Below are 24,934 nucleotides of genomic sequence, written 5' to 3' on the forward strand. Positions count from 1 at the left end.
AAAAGGGAATACGACAGAGAAGGGATGCTAGCAAGACAGAGGTTAGAAGAAGGGGGTAGGAAGATCTGGTGGGGGAAGAAAGAAAGGGGAAAGGCGGAGAAAAGCCACAAAGTTTTAAAATTGGATGGGAAAAGAGGAATCTTTTTCAGGGATAAAGGGTAAAGTATAAATTTTCTTAAAAAAGATTTTGCAAGGTACATAAGACGGTATTGTAATATTTGTATTAGAAATAGAAAATTAGAATGACTTAAGAGTTAATAAGAAATTAAAATGTTGAAATGTTTAATAATGATTGATTTTTAAAATGTAATAAAATATTGAAGGGAAAGGCAATGAGAATGTTATAAGATTTATTAGTTAGATTTATTATTTAACTACGTATTTAGGAGGATACTATGTATTTAAACATTTCCGATTTATTACTCTGTTTTTATTGTTATTAAAAGTAAAAATTAATAGATAGAATGTACCAAGCAGAATCAGATTGGATATTAGGTGTCATTTTAAATGTTAATCTAATATTTAGGGAGAGGATAGAAAGGCATCATACTCTGATTAGAGATTTCAGGAGAAATTCTTTTTTTTTTTTCATTATAAGGAATGAGATACAGGGATAATAAAGGATGGGCAAAAGATACAAATATAATGATTTAAATTAAGATGGATTGAATAAGATAGAATTATGAAGAGTGAAATGTGTGGAGAAGTATATATAGAAGATACAGAATGGTAAACAAAATAGGTAATGATTTCTAAGATGAGCATGAATATAATTAAAGCCCACATAAAGAGAGGTACCGGGAGCCAAGTTACTTTACTAAAAGATTTTTATATGTTTGTTTGTGTCTGTTTATGTTTTTGAGAAGTATTGGTGAAACCTTTTAGAAACACAGAAAGAGAATGACGATAATCAAGTCAGAAAGAAATAGAGGATAAGAGATGTTTTTATGCTCATTTAGAAATGGTTTAAAATAGAATTGTATTGTATAAGATAAGGTTTTATCTGACTTGTAAAATTTATAATGGAAAAAGGTTCAAATATGTAATGGTTGATGATGATTTGTTTGTTTTTGAAATTAATAAAACTTGTTTAAAAAAAAAAATTAGCAACTGGTTCTCTGCCTGGTTGCTGGGTGGGTGTGGCCTAGTCAGCCTCCTACACCACGGTGGGGGGGGGGCATTTTTGCCCTTCCCGGGGTCTGGAGACCCTCTGGAGGTCAGAAACAGGCCTTCCCAAACTTCCAGGAGGCCTGTTTTTCACTCTCCCTGGGCTCAGAGGGTTTTCCTTGAGCCTCCAGGAGGAAGAAAATGGCCTCCCTGGGCTCCGGAGGCCCTCTGGAGGCCAGAAACGGGCCTGTTTCCAGCCCTCCAGAGCCTCTGGAAGGGCCATTTTTCGCCCTTCCCGAGACTCTGCACATGCCCTGCACTTACCTGGCATCCAAAACAGGTTGTGTGGGGACTCCTGCGAGGGACGGGGTAGGGTGGGCAGGGCTAGCCAGGGGCGGGATTTGCTGGTTCACCGAACTGGCCATAAAATTAGCTACCAGTTAGCTACGGATTCGCCTGAACCAGGGAGAACCGGTAGCAGCCCACCACTGAACCCACTCCCACCCCGGCGACAACAAACATTCATACCAGCCATTTAATGGGCTTCATCCCCCTCTGGGTTCCCCAAGCCCACTGGCAGAATGTCTTCAGGGCCTTCTGAAAGTGTGTCATAGTGGAGGCCAGTCTAATTTCCAGAGGAATGATGTTCCAGAGGGAGGAAGTCATCATGAAACAGGCCCTTCTTCTGAGTCCCGCCAGATGTATCTCTGTAGGGGACAGGACCCACAACATTCCTTGCGTCCCCACTCTAGTAGGTTGGGTAGATGTGACTGGCAAGAGATGGTCCCTCAGACAACCTGGTCCCAAGCCATGAAGGGCTTTAAAAATGACAACCAGCACCTTGAATTGCACCTGGAAGCAAATTGGCAACCAATGCAGCTCCTGCAGGATAAATGATACATGTGCACACTGAGGTCTGCACAAAACCATGAGGGCCTCTGCATTTTGCACCAACTGGAACTTCCAGATGCTTTTCAGGGACAGCCCCACATAGAGCTTGTTACAAAACAAATGCAAATACAAAATTAATTGCCTCAAATATTCTTCCTTTTCATAATTACTGATATACCAGCCTAAAATAAAGTTAAGAAATTGTCAATATATATTTTAAAACAAAAGTAAAGCAGTGGCAAGCAAACATGAAAGATTCTATTAAATATCTTCACAAACATACCAGATATTAAAAAGTCAATATCTCAAATTCCTCTGCATTAGGAGAAGGGAGGCACTGTGTGCACATAAGTACTGTGGATCAAGAAAAGCTCTTAGCCCAGCTTGTTCTACTTGATTTGATTCTTACATCATTCTTAAGTAATAATATTGTCTGTTTGGTTTTAGTTTACCATTGTGGTTTGTGAACCAGTATTTATTTACTATATTATACACACCCAACCAATTGTGGTTTATTTTATAAATCCTGGTGTAAAATGATAGACACCAGGATTAAAACCCTAAAAAGGGGACAAATCTCAACTTTAACATATTTTAAATTAATGCACCGGCTGAGAATACATCATTTTCGGAATTTCTCCTTTACTGATTTTAGATCAGATGTGAAAGAATACAATATACAACCGTTTCTGTGCTAGCCTAATGTAACCCAGGTACATTTTTTCAGTGAAATGGCGAGCAACTTTGCCTCTCAATCATTAGCACAAACTAGTCAATATGCTTACTGAGCCATTTTGTAATTGTATATGAATTGTATATGAAACTTGTCTGATTTCTTATGGATTCTGCCCACTAAACAGCAGATTCCAATCTGTATACTTCTATGTAAGAGGTCAAAATTGGATTTCATGTGTAAATCCAACAGCAAACAGAGGAAATACAGTATAATAAACCATCTGTCCCAAATTTAAATTTACCAATTTGCCAATTTGAAAATGATAAATTAAAATGGATAAGGTTGTGGTGTGATTTCAAAAAACAAGAATGCTTTCTGATTACAAACAAGAATGATCTTACCAAAGATGGGAATTGATGAACAATCCTTTGCTGTTAAACACTGTTTCATTAGAAAGCCATGGGTGTTAAACTAAAGATAATTTTTATTATGTATCAAATTTCAACTTCTGGCAAGCAGCTGTTTCATTGAATGCTTCAAGTGTAGAACTAACAACGGGGAATTATGAAATAAAAGAAGGAGCGAAGATATTCCACACAAGTCTTCTCAGTTATATCCTTTATCCAATGTGTTTACAAAAAAATAATCACAATGAAAAGTAAACACTGGAAACTATAAACAAATTCAGCTATATTTTAAAAGCTTAAAAACTCAGAAAGATTATGTTCTTGACCAATCAGTCTGAATAATGACCCTCTGTGCTGACTTTATAAACTGTAATCTCATGTATCTGGTAACAGGAAAAAGGCTTAATTTATGGAGTTTTAAAGTCATAATTTTATAAAATTTAGATTATAATCATTTATGGATTGCAGCCAAGCAACTCTGTAAATGGCCTTCTTTTCCTCAACTCCTCTCCCTCCCAGCCAGTCATCACAAACTGTCAGAATAGCAGCTCATGAAGTCTCAAGTATACAATTTTTAGCTCAAATATACCACTTCTGTGTTTAAACAGTGAAAATACATCACTGACATTGCTACCACCTACCTAGAATACACAGATGATAAAGCACACCATCATTTCTTAGCAGTATCTATAAATAAGAACAAATTCATAGAATAAACATTTAGGTAGCAAGAAAGAATTATATGCCATATGGGGCAGAAAACATTATTTATTTACTACAATTAAGCCTTGTCTGCAGTCTACAAGAACAAAGAATTTACTTTAGTATTCTAATATTAGGAAACTTAATCTGAGTCCAGCACTCTAAGTGTGTGTCAGTATGCTGTATATATCTCCTAGTTAGGGTATAGGCAAGATTATATTAGTTTGCATAGAAAAATATATGCATAGTTAGAATAAAGCTGGACTCTAATTGCACTTGCGGCACACTTGCTAAAGTGTGCTGACTGTTCCTTACCGTACCAACAACAAGGAACACTCTTTCTTGGCACTATGAAATAGTTGGGATTATTTAAACTGAAAAATCTTAAATCCCCTGCAGAACCCACTTTCGATCAATGTAGGCTGAGACAGACGTCCTAAGTCAATGTTGCATTTGCATTTGATTGTTAATAAGAAATGAATTTTATTTTGCATTGACTGTAATAAGAAATGAAAGAGAAAAAATATTGAATTAAAATATCAAAACTAAATCCTGTTTTAATGTGTAATATAAATTTATCCAGTAGAATGATTCTTTGCCAGCTATTTGAGAACTATAGGAAAATAAGATGTGGAAGGAATATTATGTAGGTTTGCCACCTTGAGATACTTATAAATGTAATAAAGGTAGGGTAAAAATCTAATAAATAAATGTTCTTCTGTACAGACTTGATTTACTCATCTCTGGGTTATTCTGATAGGATTATAGTCCACAATGATGAAGCGACTGAGAGTAAATTATGCCATCTACTTTCAATTCCAAAAGCCTTTACTGAATATCATAAACTGTAGGTATGACTATTGCCTGAGCTACATGGAGAACAAAAATAGTACTTGAATAACGCATGCAAAGATCACTCTATACTGTGTTTGCCTTCTAGAGCTCTTTAGGAGGCCAATTTCTCTTTGAAATTCCTCCCTATTATCTTTGAACATATATTGTTTAATATGATTTACAATATAAAATTAAAATAACAAACTCTCAAATTACAGCCATGTGTTCTCTTTCACTGAAACATGTATTTTTAAAGAAACAAATGGTGCAAGAAATGGTTATTTTTATACAACCCAGATTTAAGTTCCTTCCATTAAAATGAATGCCTTTCTAAAGGCATTTAAAAGGAGTGGTTGGTGACATTTTTTAACTTGTAAAGGCCTAACAAAGGCTTAGTCACCAGTATTTTACACAATGTAATTTCTCAAATTCTGTTCCTGTTCCTGCCCACAATCAACCATTTCTGCATTTAAGCTTTTAATTTTATTTTATTTTATTACATTATGTAGGTGATTGCTAGTATATACTTTCTCATTTAGAACATGAAAAATATAGAAAACAAAGATTAGAACAAAAGGCCTTTTTCATTTATATTTAGAAATTTAACTATAAAGCCATATTTTATACTAGAAGAGTTTTAAAACCAAAGCACTTTATATCCTTCTCTGAAAATCCATATAATTTAATGGATGATTTAAACATAATATTTTAACATCAGCAAATACACATAATGGCTAAAAGGCAGGTGTAATTATTTGGTTAAATAGGAATAAGATATTTATTTATTTTAATTTGTCAATCGCTTACAAAATAATAGGTATAAGTATAAACATGAGTAAGAATACAGAAAATAGGTACGATTAAAAGGGGACAATAGGACAGGGACGATAGGCACGATGGTGCACTTATGCACGCCCCTTATATCGTGGCAGGCCCTACCTGTTAAAGAAAGGAAGGAAGAAAGAAAGAAAGAAAGAAAGAAAGAAAGGAAGGAAGGAAGGAAGGAAGGAAGGAAGGAAGGAGGGAGGGAGGGAGGGAGGGAGGGAGGGAGGAAGGAAGGAAGGAAGGAAGGAAGGAAGGAAGGAAGGAAGGAAGGAAGAAAGAAAGAAAGAAAGAAAGAAAGAAAGAAAGAAAGAAAGAAAGAAAGAAAGAAAGAAAGAAAGAAAGAAAGAAAGAAAGAAAGAAAGAAAGAAGGGAGACAGAGACAAAAGATAAAAAGAAAAGAAAACCCCAAAAATACCAGAAAGTCATACCATTTATGAAGCTGCTTCCTACTAGGGTATGTGTGTGCCTTCAAGTTAGTATTGGCTCCTGACAATTTCCTGGACAAATCTGTGCAGTTTTTTTCACAACAGCTTGGAAATGGTTTGTCATTACCTGGTTCCTAGAGCTGAGAGAGAATGACTGGCCCAAGCTCACCCAGGGAGCTTCCCGCCCAAAGTGGAACTAGAATTCACACTCTCCCAGTTTGTATCCTGGCGCTTTAACCACTATAACCAATTGGCTGTCTATCCTTTCTAGATCAATTATGATATTGTCTACCACCATTCTTTACCTGGCTGTCTCAGCTTTACAGGTAAGCAGATCAAATATTCAAACAGAGCATTAAAATGCAGCTTTAAAAAAAATTCTAAGAATGTCTCCTGATCCCAATGCATTGGCATTAAACACTAAGCTGAAGACTTGTACTTAAAAACTGGGGATTAATTTTGCATAACCTTAAAAAAATTAACACTTAGGTAGGTCAGGAAGCCAAATGAATATCCAGAAAATTACCTGCATGCATCCTGATTTTCCTTAATGTCAAATTGCTCACTGTTAAGATTGGGGAAAGGAGGTTGAAGAAATTCATTTGTACTACAAAAACAAAACACCCACAGAAACTTATTAAAGACTGTACTAGTGCTAATATCCATAAGCCATATGGACCCTGCCAAGCAATTCATAGCAACAAAGTCATGTCATATAGCAATAGCACTTAGACTTATATATCGCTTCACAGTGCTTTACAGCCCTCTCTAAGCAGTCAGCATACTGCCCCCAACCATCTGGGTCCTCATTTTACTGATCTTGGAAGGATGGAAGGCTGAGTCAACCCTGAGCTAGGGAGAATCTAACTGCTGGCAGTCGGCAGTCAGCAGTCAGCAGAAGTAGCCTGCAGTACTGCAAACTAACCACTGCACCAGCACAGCTCTCATATCTGTTGGGCAGACAGCAGAGGGTAGGAAAGATGCCAGTCTGGCTTCAAACACCCTACTTTCATGCTCTGGTGGCATGAAGAAGGCAACGTGGTACACAGCCGCCGCTGCCAGGTTTAGACGATTCTATAACTGACAGTATTACATCATGACCACGTGGCCTGACCACTCTCCCATATCTCTGGGGAGGGCATTTCGTGTTGAAAATGGTCTCACGTAAATCCCCTGGCATTAGGAACCCAGAGAATATCCCAAAACCTCCAATCCAGGAGTCTCAATAGTCCAGCAATCAAAAAAACTATATGGCTGTATGTTATCAATAGCATGGATCTTTCCATTCTCATGGTATAACATTCTGGTCAAACATCCTGACATGCACAGCGCCTTGTTCATCACCACCATCATTTCATAGTGCAACAGATAAAAGGGAAAAGCCCATGCAACACAGGTCTTGGGAAGGCAGTCTACAGAGATGACACAACTACAAAAGAGAATATTCTCTTTTGTCAGTCAGAGGTATCAGAGGATCAGAGGACTCAAGCAGCTCTCTGTAGAGGGTTGAGAAACAGGACAGGCAAAAAAAAATACATAACCTTCCTTTTTTCTTTTGCCAGAAACAGTCATGTTACCAGCAAAGCAAAATGAATGATTTTCCTGCCTTTCCTGTTTCAGTGAAATTAACTGCTTCATTCTTCTTCCATATTAGCCACTTTGCCAGGAAAAAATATATTCTTAAGTGGTGATCTAATAGTACAATCTATCTATTTACAATCTATCTTATACCCTTTCCCTCCTAACATTTAATAGGTGATGAAGTCTATAGGATGATCGTTGTTGAAGAAATATTTTAAACCTAATCCAAAAAGAATGTTAATGCTTTTTAGCAGATTAAGTTTAAAATCTTTTTTAACAACAATATCAACAATTAATAAGTTCCTTAATAGGGGCAGAACAGGTACTTGTGGTTCTCTTTATTTTTTATTAACTGCATCACATCTCCCAATAGAACATTAATAGAAAAGACAATACAGAAAAAGTTGCTGCTTCTCTAAATATTACTGAAATCTTGGAGTGGGATGTTTCACTTTCAGAGTTTTTGTGTAGCATCAGCTGCCACCTTTGGATGTCATACATACAACATAAAATCTTATACAATTCCAGTTTATAAATGATGCTATGTATTTCCTATAGACAGCCCTGATACCTAAAGACTTCATCTCCTGTTCCTTCCCTGCTAGAACCCAGGGTTCTGAAACTTTAGATTACAACGTATTTCAGCAGAAGTCTCCTATAGTTTTCTTATAGAGCTCTGGTGGCGCAGTGGTTAAAATGCAGTACTACAGGCTACTTCTGCTGATCGCTGGCTGCCTACAATTTGGCAGTTCAAATCTCACCAGGTTCAAGGTTGACTCAGCCTTCTATCCTTCCGAGGTGGGTAAAATGAGGACCCAGATTGTTGGGGGCAATATGCTAACTCTGTAAATCACTTAGAGAGGACTGTGAAGCAGTATATAAATCTTATTGCTATAGTTTTCAAATTTTCAGTGGAATCCTCTGAATTATAATGGTGGAATAGTAAAATCCAATCTACTATTTCTTTACTGCAAGTAGTCCTTGCTGAATGACCATTTATTTAGCAACTATTTGAAGTTACGCTGGCACTGAATAAACGATACTTACACCCAGTCTTTGAAGTTATAGCCGCTGTATCATTCACCATTGTCACATGATCAAAATTCAGGTGTTTGACAGTCTCCCTGCATTTACAACTGCAGGGTGCATTTCAACTTCCACCCACCTGTCTATCTCCCTCCTCTCTCTGCCCTTTGGAATGTCCTGCATTCTACTCCTCTGTTGCCCTGCTCTCTGCCACGCTGCATTTCATCACCCCTTGCTGGGCATGCCTCCTCACTAGCAAGAAGAAGACAACAGTGTAGGTTACTGGGAGCAGTAGGATGGCAGAACGCAGGGCAGCTCGCTCACCTTTTCATCCCAGGCCTGGCTATGTTTGTGCTGGGTCAAAGCAGCCATTGACTCATCCACCAACAAGCTTTCGAGCTCACCCGGGTTTCACATTTTCCTGCCAGCCTCCACACTAACTAGAAGCTAGCAGGAAGTCACAAGGATGGCCTAGCCCAGGCCTGTCAAACTGGTGGCCCAGAGGCATCATGCATAGGCCACGCCCACCCCACTCCGCAAAGGCAGAAAATACCGCGATACGTCATGATACGATCATGTGAAGCGATCGAGTTTGACACTGGTGGCCTAGCCTAATGACTTGCTAGTCTCACTTAACAAGAACAGTGGGGCCTGCTGGATTGCTGCCACTAACTGATGTGGTTATGTGATGTCACATTTTACAACTGCATGGCTTAGCAATGGAAATTCGAACCCCAATTACTATCCTTAACTGAGGACTTAATTGTATAAATAACCAAGGGTGGGTAATATATAACTATATAGAAATGGGGAGACAAAATGTTCTATTCAACCCTTTTTGCACCCACTCTCTTTTGCATGAGCCCCTCACCTAGCTGCTAATCTGATGCAGTGAACTTGCATTGAGGAATCCAAATGCTTTTAAAAATAACCTGCAGACAGGCAACTCTGTTCCTGGGTCTTGGCTGCTTGTTTTCCCCTGCAAGTCACTGCACAGTGACAGTCATTTCACTGTCAAAAGCCAACAGTTGAGATTCCTGTCTGCCAACCAGGGCACAGTTGCATCAGTTTTTCTGCCTGCAGTATTAGAAAGACCGAATATTGCTTAAGGAAAACGTCAGGGGCCTCTCACATCCCCAGCACATGCTATGTGCATTTCTCTATGCAGAAAGCAACGACATATGCTTCCATCAGAGTAGTACTCTGCTAAAAGCAGAACAAACCAGAACAAAGTTGGTGGTATCCATTTCAAAAGGAGACATTTTTTTTAAAAAATTAACTCTTTATGAATCTTTGGGAAAAGCTCTCATTCAGAAAGCTTGCGTCTCTTAAAAATCAGGTACAATAACACTAACAATGTTAACCACATGCGCAAGCGAAAACTCAAGAGAGAAGCAGAGATGTTGTGTAAAATGTTGTTTGTAAATATTCATTGTACAGGTAGTCCTCAATTTGCAACCACATTCATTTAGCAACCATTCAAAGCTGCATCAGCAATGAAAAAAAATGATTTGCAACTGGTCTTCTTCGCACACACAACTGACGGAGCATCCCCCCAGTCACGTGATAAAAATTCTGGCACTTGGCAACTGGCATGTATTTGCGATGGTTGCAGGGGTCATGTAGGGTCATGTGATCATCATTTGCAACTTCCCCAGTTGGCTTCCAACAAGCAAAGTCAATGGCTGAAACCAAATTCACTTAATGACCATGTGATTTGCTTAATGGCAGTGACAAAACAGGTTGTAAAACTGGTCACTACTCACTTAACAACCAACACGTTTTTGCCACAGAAATTCTAGTCCCAATTGTAAATTGAGGACTACTTGCATTACCCTGCATTTACCAGGCAATCTTCGATCATTTACAGGTAATCTTCGACTTACAACCACAACGGAGCCCAACATTTCTGTTGTTAAGTGAGAGACATTTGTGAAGTGAGCTTTGCCTCATTTTACGACCTTTACTTGCCAAAGTTGTTAAGTGAATCATCACAGTTGACAAGTTAGTAATACGGTTGTTAAGTGAATCTGGCATCCCCATTGTTTTTGTTAGTCAAAAATTTGCAAAAGATGATCCCGTGTCTTTGGGACACAGCCACGGTTGTATGTATGAGTCAGTTGCCAAGCATCTGAATTTTGGTCACAGGATTATGGGGATGCTACAAAGGTCGTAAATGTGAAAAACGGCCATAAGTCACTTTTTTCAGTGCCTTTGTAACTTTGAACAGTTCCTAAGTGAACTGTTGTAAGTTGAGGATTACCTCTATACTGTTATCAGAATACTGATACAGGATAATTATACCAATATTAATAATTATTCTCATCAGACATGCTTTGCATATAGTAAGATATTTGAATATAAAAGTATAGGGTGATACATTCTGTGGATTTAATTGGAAGTTCTTCCTTTCTTTCTAATTTTAAAATACTTTTAAAAAATACAAAAAAATCTTTGGAAAAGAACTGATTCTCACAGAAATCTTCACTTTTTCATAAAACAGATATCTTCACTTTAGTGCAACAGATGCCTACATGATCTAAAAAAAGAAGGGCAAAAACATGGCATCATATGCTGTCTAGAAATACACAGAAATTACTACCAAGGGGGATCCAAATCAGAATATTTCCAAAGGAGAGTCAATAAATAGCAATAGCACTTAGACTTATCTACCGCTTCACAGTGTTTTGTAGCCCTCTCTAAGCAATTTATAGAGTCAGCATATTACCCCCAACAATCTGGGTCCTCATTTTACCCACCTCGGAAGGATGGAAGGCTGAGTCAACCTTGAATGGATAGAGAAGTTTATTAAAGTCTGCATGCTTGTAAATGCCACTGACAATTCAAAAACACCACTTGCTCTCATAACATGCTTCTATTACACTGTTCTACTGGCCATTCTGAAACAGGATGCTGGACTAAAAAACATTACAAAATCATCTATCAGGGTTTTCTTATGTCCTTCATTGCTAAACCCTAATCAATATTATGCAAGTCACTGTAGTGGTATCATTACTGTACTAGAGGAGGTACTAAATGGGTCTTGTTTAATATAAACATGAATAACTAAGTATTTTCACAACCTCTCACAGCAGTAATGTGAGGGTCAATTTCATTACTTCACACAATCATTTATCTTATCTAACATGTTCTGTTTGTATTTTGAATGAACATTTACTCAACTAATATTTATCCACTTAGTCTCTGACAATGTTTTGTCAACAATCAGCTTGAATATTTGAAAATAGTAGTAACTCCTGGCTGCATTTAGGAAATTCTGTGCATATATTTGAAAGATAGATGAACTTTTAAGGTCAGGTACATAGTCAATATACACTGCTCAAAAAAATAAAGGGAACACAAAAATAAGACATCCTAGATCTGAAAGAATGAAATATTCTTATTAAATACTTTGTTCATTACATAGTTGAATGTGCTGACAACAAAATCACACAAAAATTATCAATGGAAATCAAATTTAGCAACCCATGGAGGTCTGGATTTGGAGTTACACTCAAAATTAAAGTGGAAAAAAACACTACAGGCTGATCCAACTTCGATGTAATGTCCTTAAAACAAGTCAAAATGAGGCTCAGTATTGTGTGTGGCCTCCACGTGCCTGTATGACCTCCCTACAACTCCTGGGTATGCTCCTGATGAGGTGGCGGATGGTCTCCTGAGAGATCTCCTCCCACACCTGGACTAAAGCATCCCCCAACTCCTGGACAGTCTGTGGTCCAACGTGGTGTTGGTGGATGGAGCGAGACATGATGTCCCAGATGCTCAATTGGATTCAGGTCTGGGGAACGGGCGGGCCAGTCCATAGCATCAATGCCTTTGTCTTGCAGGAACTGCTGACACACTTCAGAAACATGATATCTAGCATTGTCATGCATTAGGAGGAACCCAGGGCCAACCGCACCAGCATATAGTCTCACAAGGGGTCTGAGGATCTCATCTTGGTACCTAACGGCAGTCAGGCTACTTCTGGCGAGCACATGGAGGGCTGTGAGGCCCCCTAAAGAAATGCCATCCCACACCATTACTGACCCACTGCCAAACCAGTCATGCAGGAGGATGTTGCAGGCAGAAGAACATTCTCCACAGCGTCTCCAGACCTGTCATGTCTGTTACATGTGCTCAGTGTGAACTGGGAATTAAATTAGAAGAAGAACAAGTTAAAGAAACTATGATTGCTTGGGGGAAGAATTTTGGATATGGGATTGATTTAGAGAAATGGCAAAAATTGTGGTCTCAAAATTATAAAATGACAATGTCAACAGCATATAAGGAAAATTTGTATAAGATGTTTTACAGGTGGCACTTTCCCCCGACAAGAATAGCAAGAATGTTCAAGAACAAATCTGAAAAATGCTGGAAATGTCATCAGATACCTGGCTCATATTACCATATGTGGTGGACTTGTGAGGACGCTAAAAAATATTGGACTAAAATTGCATGTGGTTGGAAAAAATGACAAAAAACGTGTAGATTTGAAACCGGAGTTCTTTTTATTGGGAATCTTACCAGATACATATAGTAAAGATTTGAAATACCTGATTGTAAATGTGTTAACAGCGGTTAGGATTGTATTTGCTAAAAACTGGAAGAATGAGAAAATACCATCACAGGAAGAAATTATTAAGAAAATATTGGAATGTGCTGAGATGAGTAGATTGACATTTGAAATTAGAGAGCAAGAGGATAAACAATTTTATGAAATTTGGGATCTTTTTTATCAGTGGCTAGATGATAAAATACGATAATAGAATATTTAGAAAGTTAGATAGCAAGGAATACTTTTATTTTTCTTTTGCCTATGTTATTTGACATTATATCTATAAAGTGTTTTTAGGATAGATTTGGTATGATTATATGATTTGTTATAGAATAAACTGTTTAAAGTATTGTTCTCTCATAAAGCATGAATGATTAAAAGTATAGTCAAATGATTTATTAATAGCGATATTAGGATATATAAATTTGGATTGACAATATGAGTTGTTATGTAATATAACTGTAATTGAGACGAAATGAATGCACAAAATCGATGAACCAACCGACACACTGTACGTACATAAGAGAGTTGATGTTTTAATGTTTTGTTTGTCTTGTTTGTTTGTAGAAAATCAATAAAATTGTTTTTTTTTTTTTTTAAAAAAAAGAAATGTCCTTTATATTTCTTATTTTTAACATTATTATATTTTGCGTATGTTGGTTATTGTTATTGTCTCTTACATGTGTTTGTTGAGGTTTTTTTTAATTGGACCATGATATTTTAACTATAATTTATCCGTCTAAGTCAGCAAGTGCCTGTTTTGAATTGCAACAGTGTTGAAGTATATTTAACTTGGCTCACTCAGTTGGAAAATTTTGGTCTTCTCAGAAATTCTCAGGATCTGAACAGATACAGATATACAGAGTGGCAGGTATTTTGAAGGCCTTTAAAAAATCTCTGAGGAGGCCCTGATAATGAACTTAAACCCAATAAATATAGCAAAGCTCTGGCACAAAAAATGCCATTGAGTTAGATCTCTCAAGTATTTATATTCTGCACTGACTAGAATGACTGGATTTTTGCAAAAGGAGCACCGTGTACCCTGCATCAAACAGGAGGATTTCACAGCCTGGTGATTTGAAAACTATTTCTGTCTCAAGAGGCCAATTGCAGGTGCTCCGAGTCAGGTGGACAATTTGTGTCACCAATTATTAAGTGCTCTATAGTGGTCGGAAAGATGAAAACCACCTCTGAAGAGGGTGAACAAAACTACTGCATACTGCATAGTGTGGTGACGAAAAACTACTGCATACTGCATCCAGTTTTGGTCACCACTATAAAAAAGGTGTTGAGACTCTAGAAAAAGTGCAGAGAAGAACAACCCAAGATGACTTGGGGACTGGAGGCTAAAACATATGATGAACAGTTGCAACTACTCAGCATAGCTAATCTAGTGAAGAGAAGGGCCAAGGGAAGACATGATAGCAATGTTCCAAAATTTGAGGGGCTGCCACAGAGAGGAGGGGGGTCAACTATTTTCCAAGGCACCTGAAGGCCAGATAAGGAATAATGGATGGAAACTGATCGAGAGATTCAACCTCGAAATAAAGAGAAATTTTCTGATAGTGAGAACAATCAACCAATGGAACAGCTTGCCTTCGGACGTTGTGGGAGTTTCATCACCGGCATCTTTCAAGAAGAGACTGGATTGCCACTTGTCAGAAATGATGTAGGCTCTCCTGCTTGGGTGGGTGGGGGGGGGTTAGACTAGGTGATCTACAGGATCCCTTCCAACTCTGTTAATCTGTCAATCAATTTACCACAGAAACTCTATTTGTTTGAGCTACATTTCACCTTATTGTTTTTCAGTTATTACTACAGGTAGTTCTCAACTTATTTAGTAACCGTTCAAAGTTACAACGGCACTGAAAAAAGTATGACCATTTTTCACACTTATGACTATTGCAGCATCTCCATGGTCATGTGATCAAAATTCAGATGCTTGGCAACTGACTTATATTTATAACGGCTGCAGTGTCCTGGAGTCATGTGATCACATTTCGCAACCTTCAGACAAGCAAAGTCAATGGAGAGGCCAGATTCCCTTAACGACCGTGTCACTAACTTAACCACTGCAGTGATTCACTTAACAACTGTGGCAAGAAAGCTCGTAAAAATGGGGGAAAATTCACTTAACAAAAGTCTCACTTAGCAACAGAAATTTTGGGCTCAATTGTGGTGGTAAGTTGAGGACTACCTGTACTTCAGTATAAACTCATGTTAAGATTGAAAATTTCTCTGAAGAGCTACTCGGCATGCTTCACAAATCTGCTGTTGCAATTTTGCTCTACTGTTCATTTCCCTTCATTAGAGGTAGTTCTCAACTTTCAACCATTCGTTTTGTGACAAAAGTTACAATAGCATTTTAAAAATTATTTATGACTAGTTTTCACACTTATAACCACTGTAGCACCCTTATGGTCACCTGATCAAAATTTGGCCATTTGGCAACTGAAATGTATTTAGGGCAGTTGGGACTGTTCTGGGGTCATGTGACCATCATCTGTAACTTTCTCAGGCAGCTTCTACAAGCAAAGTCAATGGGAGAAATCAGATTTGCTTAACCCCTGCATGATTCATTTAACAACTAGTGATTCACTTAACAACAGTAGCAAAAAAAGGTTGTAAAATGGGTAGACCAGGTTGCCCTGATAAAAAAAACACTCTTTCCTTTGGTGTAGCCAACAAATTGAAGAGAGCCTGTGGCTTAGAGGTTAATACATCTACCTAATATGCAAGTAGCCTGGGTTTGAATCCCAGAAGGTTATTGCTAGCTGATGAGAGCTAAATAGCTTGAAATAGTTTCCCTTTATTTCTGTCGGTAAAACATAAATTCAACTCAGTTAACAACTGCCTCGCTCAGCAAGGGAAAATTTGGGCTCAATTGTGGTCATATGTCAAGGACTTCCTTCAGATGGTCAGTAGAGGAAGCAGGAAATAGCAGCCAAGCAGGCCTTTGCCCATTGTTTTTTTTCACTGATTCTGTTTGATTTTCATGGGGGAAATTGACCAAACTGTTGCCAATTTCACACCTGTTCCCTGTCTGGGCTTCTGAGGAGCTAGAAAACCATCAAGCCAGCATTTCTCTTACAAGCGCTGTACAAAGCAAAGTCACTACAGAAAGGCTGAAGTTCCTTCCACGGGGAAGTGGAATCACTGCACCTCCCCCCCCCCCCCAATTAATCACAAAATTACTATCGCACTGCAGGTGAGCAGGAAATAAGAGTTCTCCAACTCTGCTGACACTGTGGAAATACAGAGGTATGCAGCTGTTTTCAAATTGATGCAGAATCCTCATGGAAGAGCCCTGAGAGACCCAAAGAAACCAGTAGGGGGATTGCCAACTCATGATTCTTTATCAGAAAGTTTCCATTCCAAAATGAAAACTGAGTTTCACCTACGTAGAGAAAGAGAAATGTGTATCTTTTTGCAGTAACACATTCCTTTTCACGCAGAGTTCTTCTCTGCATGACAACAACTGTTGCATAGAATATGGAGAAATTCAAATTTGACACCTAGTCAGTCTCAATTATTATCAGGGGGCCATTTCTCATTAGCATTTTTGTAGTTTTTTTTAAATACAATTTCAAAAATTATTTCTTGAAACAGAAAAAAACCCTAGTTTTGCAGCTTATGTATAAGTAATAGCTGCTGACAGCATAAGATCAACTTGGTCACCGTAAGACCAGTTTCCTCTGCAGCTACATAGGAAAAACGCTCTTCCTACATTCATAAACAGGAAGTCCCTAAACCCAGAAGACTGAAGAGCAAACTAGTTCAAACTCACATTAATGCTTGATCTAAGACAATGCCTTTGTTGACTGCGAAACACAACAAACAGCAAGATTCTATGGAGTGAAACTCTTTGGCCACAGGAAAGAGGAAACAATATAGTTAGGGCCATTATCTCAGCATAAGAAAACACTCTGACAAATAAAATACTTTGGTTACAAAATGGCCAGTAACAGAGAATCCAACCATTATTTGGCTAGATTTTTTTTTTCTAGTGACCAAAGAAGTACGTTGGAAGTAAGTAAGATATAAATCCTTTAAAAAAAATTAACTCCTTTAAAAAAATTAACTCCTTTTTTTACTGCAAAATAGCACTGGAATATCCAGATATACTATCAAATGTTAGCTTTAAGGGGGAAGTTCTAGTTTGCTCTCAACAACCCCAAAAAATCCTTGAAATATATATGAAGGGCACTTACTTAATAGATATGGAATTTTTCAATGAAAGCTCTGATTCTTCTCCAACAGTCACAGTGGCTAGTAGGAATAGCAGTCAAAATTGTTAGAACTTTAGAGACAGATGGATGGAAGACTCAACTGTCCATTAGTGCAGTGGCCCCCAAGCTTTTTTGAACCAGGGACCGGTTTCACGATTATTTATTCTTCCACGAACCGGTACCTGAGTAACGCGAGACTCCACCGCCATCGGGACGGCTCCTCGTTCGAAGCTGCCCCCCCCTCTTCGACAAAACTAAGGCACGAGCACCCAAATGCCGCTTTCCAACCGAAAACCCGGAAGTGCCGTCGAAACAAGATGGCGGCGCCCAAGCTTTGCGGCCCGGTAAAAAATTATCCACGGACCAGTATCGGTCCGGGGACCGGTGGTTGGGGACCCCTGCATTAGTGTTCTATATAGTATCACTTCAAGAATATGAAATATGTCAGGTGTAATGTTGCATTATTATGTGTCTTCCTATCTTAATACAGGGTACCCCTCCCAACTTCTAAACTTTTAACTTTACAATCAAACCTCATAATCAATCCACAGAAATTTATGATATAAAGCATTCACATTTTATTATCTAATCCCAGCTATTTAAAAACCATACAAGTCAATTAGCTAATTTGAAAACTTTCTTAACAGACTTTTCAAGAAACAAATACAAACAAGGCTGAAAAGACCATTTTAGAGCCAGGCAGTCAATGCCAAAAAACACCTTATTTTTGAATACGGCCATCTGCTTTGCTTCAGAACAGAAGAATACTCAGTCTACACAACTCTACTCTGATATTTGCAAAGAAAGTACAAACATAGACAGAGGAAGGTATCCTGAAAGCATGTAAACTATCCAGTGATCAATGGAAAAGCAATCATGCAGAGAAATAAACAACTAAAACAGTAAATTGTAGGAGCCCAATATCTTACTGTATATTGTTGTCTTGGTGAAACTTACATTCACTTTTTAAAAATATGCTCTTTAAATATGCTCTTTAAAGTAGCTCCTAATCAATCATATTTTTTGAAGTGTGTTACCGAATGTATTTCCTCTTGGTCATGTCTTAATAACCTCTAATAAAATTTTGTTAGTAAAACAGTTCTAAACCTGTATGACTGATTATTCTTGTGACTCTCCATCCAAACGCAGAGATTTTTATAAAAGGATTGTGCTGCAATTACTGACATCTATAGAAAAAGAACAGACACTAAGCAAATTGTGATCTCTTCATACAGAAGAAACTGCTTGGTTGTTTTCAAATACTTGAATGCTTTATGGGTTTAATAATGCGTACTAAGCACAGATCTCCATCTAAGTAAAAAATAAATATTTTCTTCAGCCATTTTGACTCCAGAAGATCAAGGTAGTTAAATGTTACTCTTTCTTCCATATTCCTCACATTAACAGCTTTGTGAAGAAAGCTGAGCTGAGAGACAGTGTCTAGTTGAACAGATTCTTCCTATAAGCTTCCATAACGGAGCGTGGAATTGAACCAGGATCTCACAACACATTAGCCATTACACAACATCCACTGCTGCCAGAATGGCCACATAACTCAGGGGTGTCAAACTCATGGCCCCCAGGCCAGATGTGTCATGCATCTGGTTTACACAATTCCAGGAAGGCAGCAAATTCCACGTGTTATACAAAAATACCATATCACAATATCACCACTAACAGAAAACATGTTTGTTTTATGCTTTCTTAGCACCTAAGTGCATAACAGACAGATGTTCCTTTTGAAGTTTTCAACTGCCATTGGGCAATTCTTATAAATGGCAGCTACTTGTTCCCTAAAGCTTTCCAGGTGGGCACTTTTGTCAAAGATTTGCCATGCAGCTCAAGAAATTTACTGCTCTAAGGAGAACAATTAAGGTTTACACTAATTGGTCTTAACATGTTGCTGAGCCAATGATGTTGAAGAGGAACAGGAAGGAATGAGTTATACTTCCTATTCTACTGCATCTGTTAAATATCTGAAATACGCTCAAGAGAGGAATAATTTGTGAAACAACTGTAAAGCCCTAAAACCCTAATCTGTTAAACCCTTATTCTATGAATATAACAAAGATCTATGAATGTTCACATTTCATGTGTCTTTTGAAGGAAAAAACAGCCCCTAATTGTAAAGTATTCAACTGCTCTGAGTCATAATTACTAGGAGTGTCACTGCATCTGTATTCTACAAAAAAATGAAGAAATTAATAAATAGCCCACAGAAAAACAACTGCACTTTTTCTTAAACAATGTTCTGTATAGTGTGAATTATGTTTTATATACTTTCATAGATTCATTTGCACTATGGACACTTCTCTGAACAGAACATTTACTACATTGTCTGATGGAACATATGTCTTTAAGCTGAGATATCAAAATATACTATATTAGTAATTGGAATCATACTATTGGGTAAAATGTTCCAAAATGTTAACGTTTTATGTAGTATTTAAGGAACTCTTAACATATATCTTCCATAAAGATTCTACACAGTTCTTTAGCTTTTACAATTTTCATTTTAGAAGATCCAAAAAGTGTTATATTAAAATATTTTATGGATTGCCACTGTGCTACGTTATTTATCTCATCAACAATCCATTTGTTTTTATAGAACACATTAGGAGGAAAACAATACACACCTAAATATTTACGTGGCTCAAAAGTGAAAGTCGAATGGTGTACAAGAGGATTAGAACTAACTAAACTTACACAAACAATACAAATACAAATAGGAAACCACACTCGTAGTAACAAAATAAGAATGTGTAAAAGGAGAAGTTGGGCGTGGACTGTAAGGATTTACGTGCTACAAATCTCGGCAATAAAAATGTTGTGTTTTTTTTTTTTTTGCACCAAGCAGTTCCGATTCGAAAAATAAAACCAGAAACTTTAATATACAACTCTAAGAAGTTACACATAAACTTTGGGGGGATACAAAAAAATCCACTATTTTCGGGAAGAACTTCATGGAAAGAAAGGGCTGTTCCTTTAAGAGAAACTCTTGCCGAGATCCCGAGAGGGATCTTCTTTTGCGAAGAATAATAAGGATGGTCTGCCTATTAGAGATTGGCACCTCGACCATGTTGTTTCCATAAACGCCGGATTCTCTTCTAGCCACAAAAGCGCTCTCGCCCTCTCTCGCTGTCTCTCCCTCCCGCTTGGGGGAAGGGAGAGTCCGCCAAAAAGATCGCCTCCTTCTCCAGATTTCCAGCTCCACTTACCACTAGCCTCAGCCGAAAGAGTGGAGACCGAAGTCTGGCCCATCTCGCGTCCGGGAGGAGGGCCGGGATCCAGCAATCAGGCGGCTCTCTTGGTCCTCTGGTCCGGTTTCCTCTCGCACAGAAACTTCCGAGAACTCATTTCAGCTTCTCCCAGCGCTGGCTCTTAATCTTAGCAGCCGCCTCCGTGCAACTTCTGCCTCCTCTTGCCGAGCTACTTGTAAATCCTCCTCCTCCTCCTGTTGCCGCTGCTGCTGCTGCCGCTGCCGCAGCCCAACTCAAACTGTTCCTGTTCAGCCAAATGCCTGTCATTCCTCCATGCAGATTACGGGGAAGGGGGGGGGAGCAAAGGTCGTGGGGAGGCAGTCCCGAATCTGGGGCAGCCCCGCCGCGCCGACTGGCGGGAAGCGTCCCCCGCACAAGCAGCAGTTCGCTGCAAATCTGTAATTCCTCCCAACTCCAGCACGAAGGAGGCGGCAACTTCAGGATAGTGCTGGGGTAAATTGAAGAAAAGAGAAGAGGACAACTAGCAGCAAGGTGGAGGAGGGACTCTGTTACAACGGCGATAGGTGCGCATCCATTGGATAGACCTGAAATTCTAGGTTAAGGAGTAAGAAAGCATGAATGAAGTTCTTCCTCATAGCGCTTCGTTTGAACCGTGTGCCTTGATCTTGAAAATAGGGGTCTCCAACCTTAGCGACTTTAAGACTTGTGGACTTGAACTCCTAGAGTTCTCAGCCGGCTTTGCTGGTTGAGTTTTGCACTAGTCTTAAAGTTGCCAAGGTTGGGCCCCTGCTTTAAAAAGTTCTTGCTCCCACTTCGTTTCCCAAGTTCAAAGGGTTTTTGGGTTGTTGTTGTTTTTTTTGGATGGGCAGGTAGATTAGACTATCCTTTTTAGGTCCTTTTTTCTTTTCTCTCTTCACTCCCTGTTTACTATTGGAAAACTTCCCCCCTTATTTTGCAGGATTTGTTTTTGTTTACTTACATCTATGTTACAGCCCATATACTGATATCCTCCTGATTCAAAAGAACAGCATTTTCAAAACAGCAGCCTGGATGAATTGCTTTGTGGGCTGCTTTGTGGGTGACATTTCTCTGCAGATCACCAAATTTTTCTTGCGACCACTTGTCTAGATAATATCAATATGATGATGGGTAATGAAGTAACTGCAAGCAAACAGCCAAGCTCAAAAAGCACCACTTTTGTTATTGCAGGTAGTCCTGGACTTACAACAGTGCATTTAATGACCATTCCAAGTTATTAATGACCATTCCAAGTTACAACAGCACTGAAAAAAATGACTCATGACCATTTTTCACGGTTACAACCTTTGTAGCATCCCCGTAATCATGTGATCAACATTCTGATACTTGGCAACGGGTTCATATTTATGACCATTGCTATGTCCCGAAGGTCGTGTGGTCAGCTTTTGCAACCTTTTGATAAGTCAGTGGGAAGCCAGATTCTCTTAACAACCGGCTTACTAATTTATCAACTGCAGTGATTCACTTAACAACTGCAGCAAGAAAGGTAAAATGAGGCAAACCTCACTTAACAAATGCCTCATTTAACAGAAAATTTGGGCTCAATTGTGGTCATAAGTCAAGGACAACCTGTATTTAAATATATGTGAGATGAAAAGTAGCAATTCTAATTTGTCTCCTAGTAGCAACGGAGTATAGAAAATGGATTCTTTCCAACCATTTGTTTCTGATAAGGTAAGTTTTATTTCTTTTCAGCCTTCACTGAAAACATTCAAAAGGAAATATAGTCTGAATAAATGCTTACAACCTCCACAGTAAAGACACCTTTGAACTGAGTTCAACTCCGAATGATTACATCAACATTTTCTAAGCAAAGGTAAAGATGCCCTGGAGTTCAACTCTTGATAATTATAGGGGCACATCCAGATAATGTTTCTTGGATACAAGGCAAATATAGCTTCCCAGTATTTTCTCCCATGATGTTTTTCCAGCTTTCCAACCTAACCTAATATTTCCTGTTGGCTTCCCATCCTAATCAGCCTAACATTACTAACTCTCCAAGTGTAGGAAAGTTGGCCAGATGCTGCCACCTGCTGAGACGTAAAACATTATGTTCAATGTTCAAAGAATCCTTTTCAACACTCATAAGAATTAAACATCTGCAAGAATTTTAAACAAGTGTCAGAACTTATTTAAAAAAATCAAACATTAAAATACTAAGTGATTTGTATTTCCATTATCTGACAAAGAAGCATAGCAAAGTGGGAAGGTTATTAATTGTTCATAAGTGAAACCAGCGCCCCCACCCCCGACCTTTTGGGTACCAGGGACCAGTTTTATGGAGAGAGGTTTTCTCGTGAACAGGAGGGGGGAATGGTTTTATGTGATGCCTGAATCCTGTGGTTGGGGCTTTGCTTGTTTGCGTGAGCTGGTTTCTGGCATACCGTAGCTTGGTGCAAGTCCACACAGACCGGAGGATGGGGACTCTGAACTAAAGTAATGTTTCATCTCCATGAATTGCCTTCTCCTTTATAAAAAAAAATAACTTTTCTAAGCAAACATGGTAAGTGTTTATCCTAAACTTTTAAAAAAGTATGTGCAAATATATGTGTATATACAGAAGCAAATATATACACATACATACTTTTCATATAGTATTATTGAACTTTCCAGTTTAAATTCAACATTTTACCCAATATTTAAATATTCTGCTTTTCAATTTTTAAAACCATAGGACTGTGAAAACAGAGGATTCTACTAGGAATTCTTTTTGATAAAAAGTGTTAAGGTTGCTGTTAGCAAGCTGCAGATGGGCATTAATGTGAACCATCTGTAAAACAATTTATATGTATTTTCAAAAGCTGTATCTATCTCTCTTGGACAGAGTGAGATGTAATCATTCTTCTTCTCTGCCCCATTAGGATTACAATTTATCAATAACTTTTGAGGTTCCTGAGAACAACACTAAGATTTTGAGGGATTTGTAAGAACTGAGATCTAGGTTTTGACAGGAGAAAAATTATTAAGTACATAATTGTATTTACATTTACATTATATTAAATATTTAACATCATAAATAAAATCCAAGCAATGAAACCCTAGCATGCCACTTTAAGAGCAACTTGCAATGTAGAAATGTAGATTTGGTTACCCTCAATTTAAATTAATTTTTATCTCCTGGTAACTACTAGGAGAATTGAGCTTGTGCTGGTAGATAAAAAAATGAAATAAATAAAATAAGCAGAGCTAAATCTCATTAATATTTGGATGGAGTCCACCACAGAGAACAAGTGAGTTGGGCCAGATGGCAAAGTTGAAAAACATTTCCTAAATACAATACAAACAATATAGAAAATAAATATGTGTTTTCCCAGGAAATTACAATGAGTTGTTCATGAGGTCACCAAGCTTGATTCAGAGGAAACTCCCCACATACATATGCTTTCATACATGCACATATAGATTGACATTGCAGCATTAACAGTATTAACACTTCTTGTTCCTTATAAGGTTTCTAAAGAAAATTTTTAATGTCATATGATTATTATTTTTTTACAATTTAGTTGGATCTTTGCTATTTGTCATTAGTTCCAAGCAGATCACCTTAGTTCTCCATTCATTGATAGCAACTCACCTCTTTTCTAGTTAGGGAAGATAGATTAAGCCAGCTCTGCATTTGTAAGACAACAATTTCTATTGAAACACATCCCTCTATGTTACTAACTAGCACATGTCCTCTGATAACTCATAATAGACTCAACTTAATTCTAATAAGAATTTTTAAAATTGGGCAATCTTGACCAGCCTATATACTGTAACAACATGCTATTTAATTAGAGAAAAATAAGTAAGAACTCTTAGGGCTTTGCTCCATTGATTAGTTAAAGTTCTCTCCATCTGTCATTCAGCCAGAAGAAATCAAAATCAGATTAAAATAAGGAGATATAATGGCAGACAGGGAGTGGGCCACTCTCAGGAAAGGTAGCACAGGGGTGAGCCTTTATTAGGGATTATCTTGTGGGGATGTGAGGCGAAATGTGCTTATTTCTTTCCTCATCTTGCCTCCACAGATAGCTGATTGGAAGCTCTTTTTTCAGGCGATGGATTATGTGGATCTTTTTCCAGTCTGGATTCGGGCCCAAGTCAGACCATTGAAAACTACTAGGTGATCAAGGAGGACAAAAACCAGAGATCTACTCTGTCACAGAGGTCAACCATGGACATGCATAGCATCAGTCCATAATGACTAATAGATGATCAGTTCACCTTGCTTTCTACAGGTTCACCTGAATATACCTCCATCACCACAGACTGGGAAATATAACTACTAGCAGAAAAGTTTTTTTTACCACTATTAATCTGTCCACAGCAATAGCATGTGTAGCGTGTCCTAGAATATGGAACTCAATGTGTCTAAGAGTACCAAAATATCTGATTATTTTTCATGCAAAAGACTCTTCAAAAGAACAATTT

The 24,934-nt window shown here is 38.1% G+C and overlaps 1 protein-coding gene across 4 annotated transcripts in view; it reads right to left on the reverse strand.

The window, feature by feature from the left end:
• PHACTR2 (phosphatase and actin regulator 2) overlaps nucleotides 1-24,934 on the reverse strand; it is a 103,181-nt gene that overhangs the window by 43,781 nt on the left and 34,466 nt on the right. The window contains exon 1 of one of the 4 annotated variants that reach the window (XM_026666205.2): nucleotides 20,480-20,914. The exons of 2 other annotated variants lie outside the window; for them this stretch is intronic. In XM_026666205.2, coding sequence (XP_026521990.2) covers nucleotides 20,480-20,522 — 43 coding nt within the window. In that variant the 5' untranslated portion in view covers nucleotides 20,523-20,914. Of the gene's footprint in view, nucleotides 1-20,479; nucleotides 20,915-24,934 lie in introns of those variants that run through there. One more of the 4 variants, XM_026666206.2, reaches the window with a different exon arrangement.

Source organism: Notechis scutatus, chromosome 1, assembly GCF_049901735.1.
Source record: "Notechis scutatus isolate UNSWTSFEM ecotype Mainland chromosome 1, rNotScu1.2, whole genome shotgun sequence".
NCBI classification, from domain to species: domain Eukaryota; kingdom Metazoa; phylum Chordata; class Lepidosauria; order Squamata; family Elapidae; genus Notechis; species Notechis scutatus.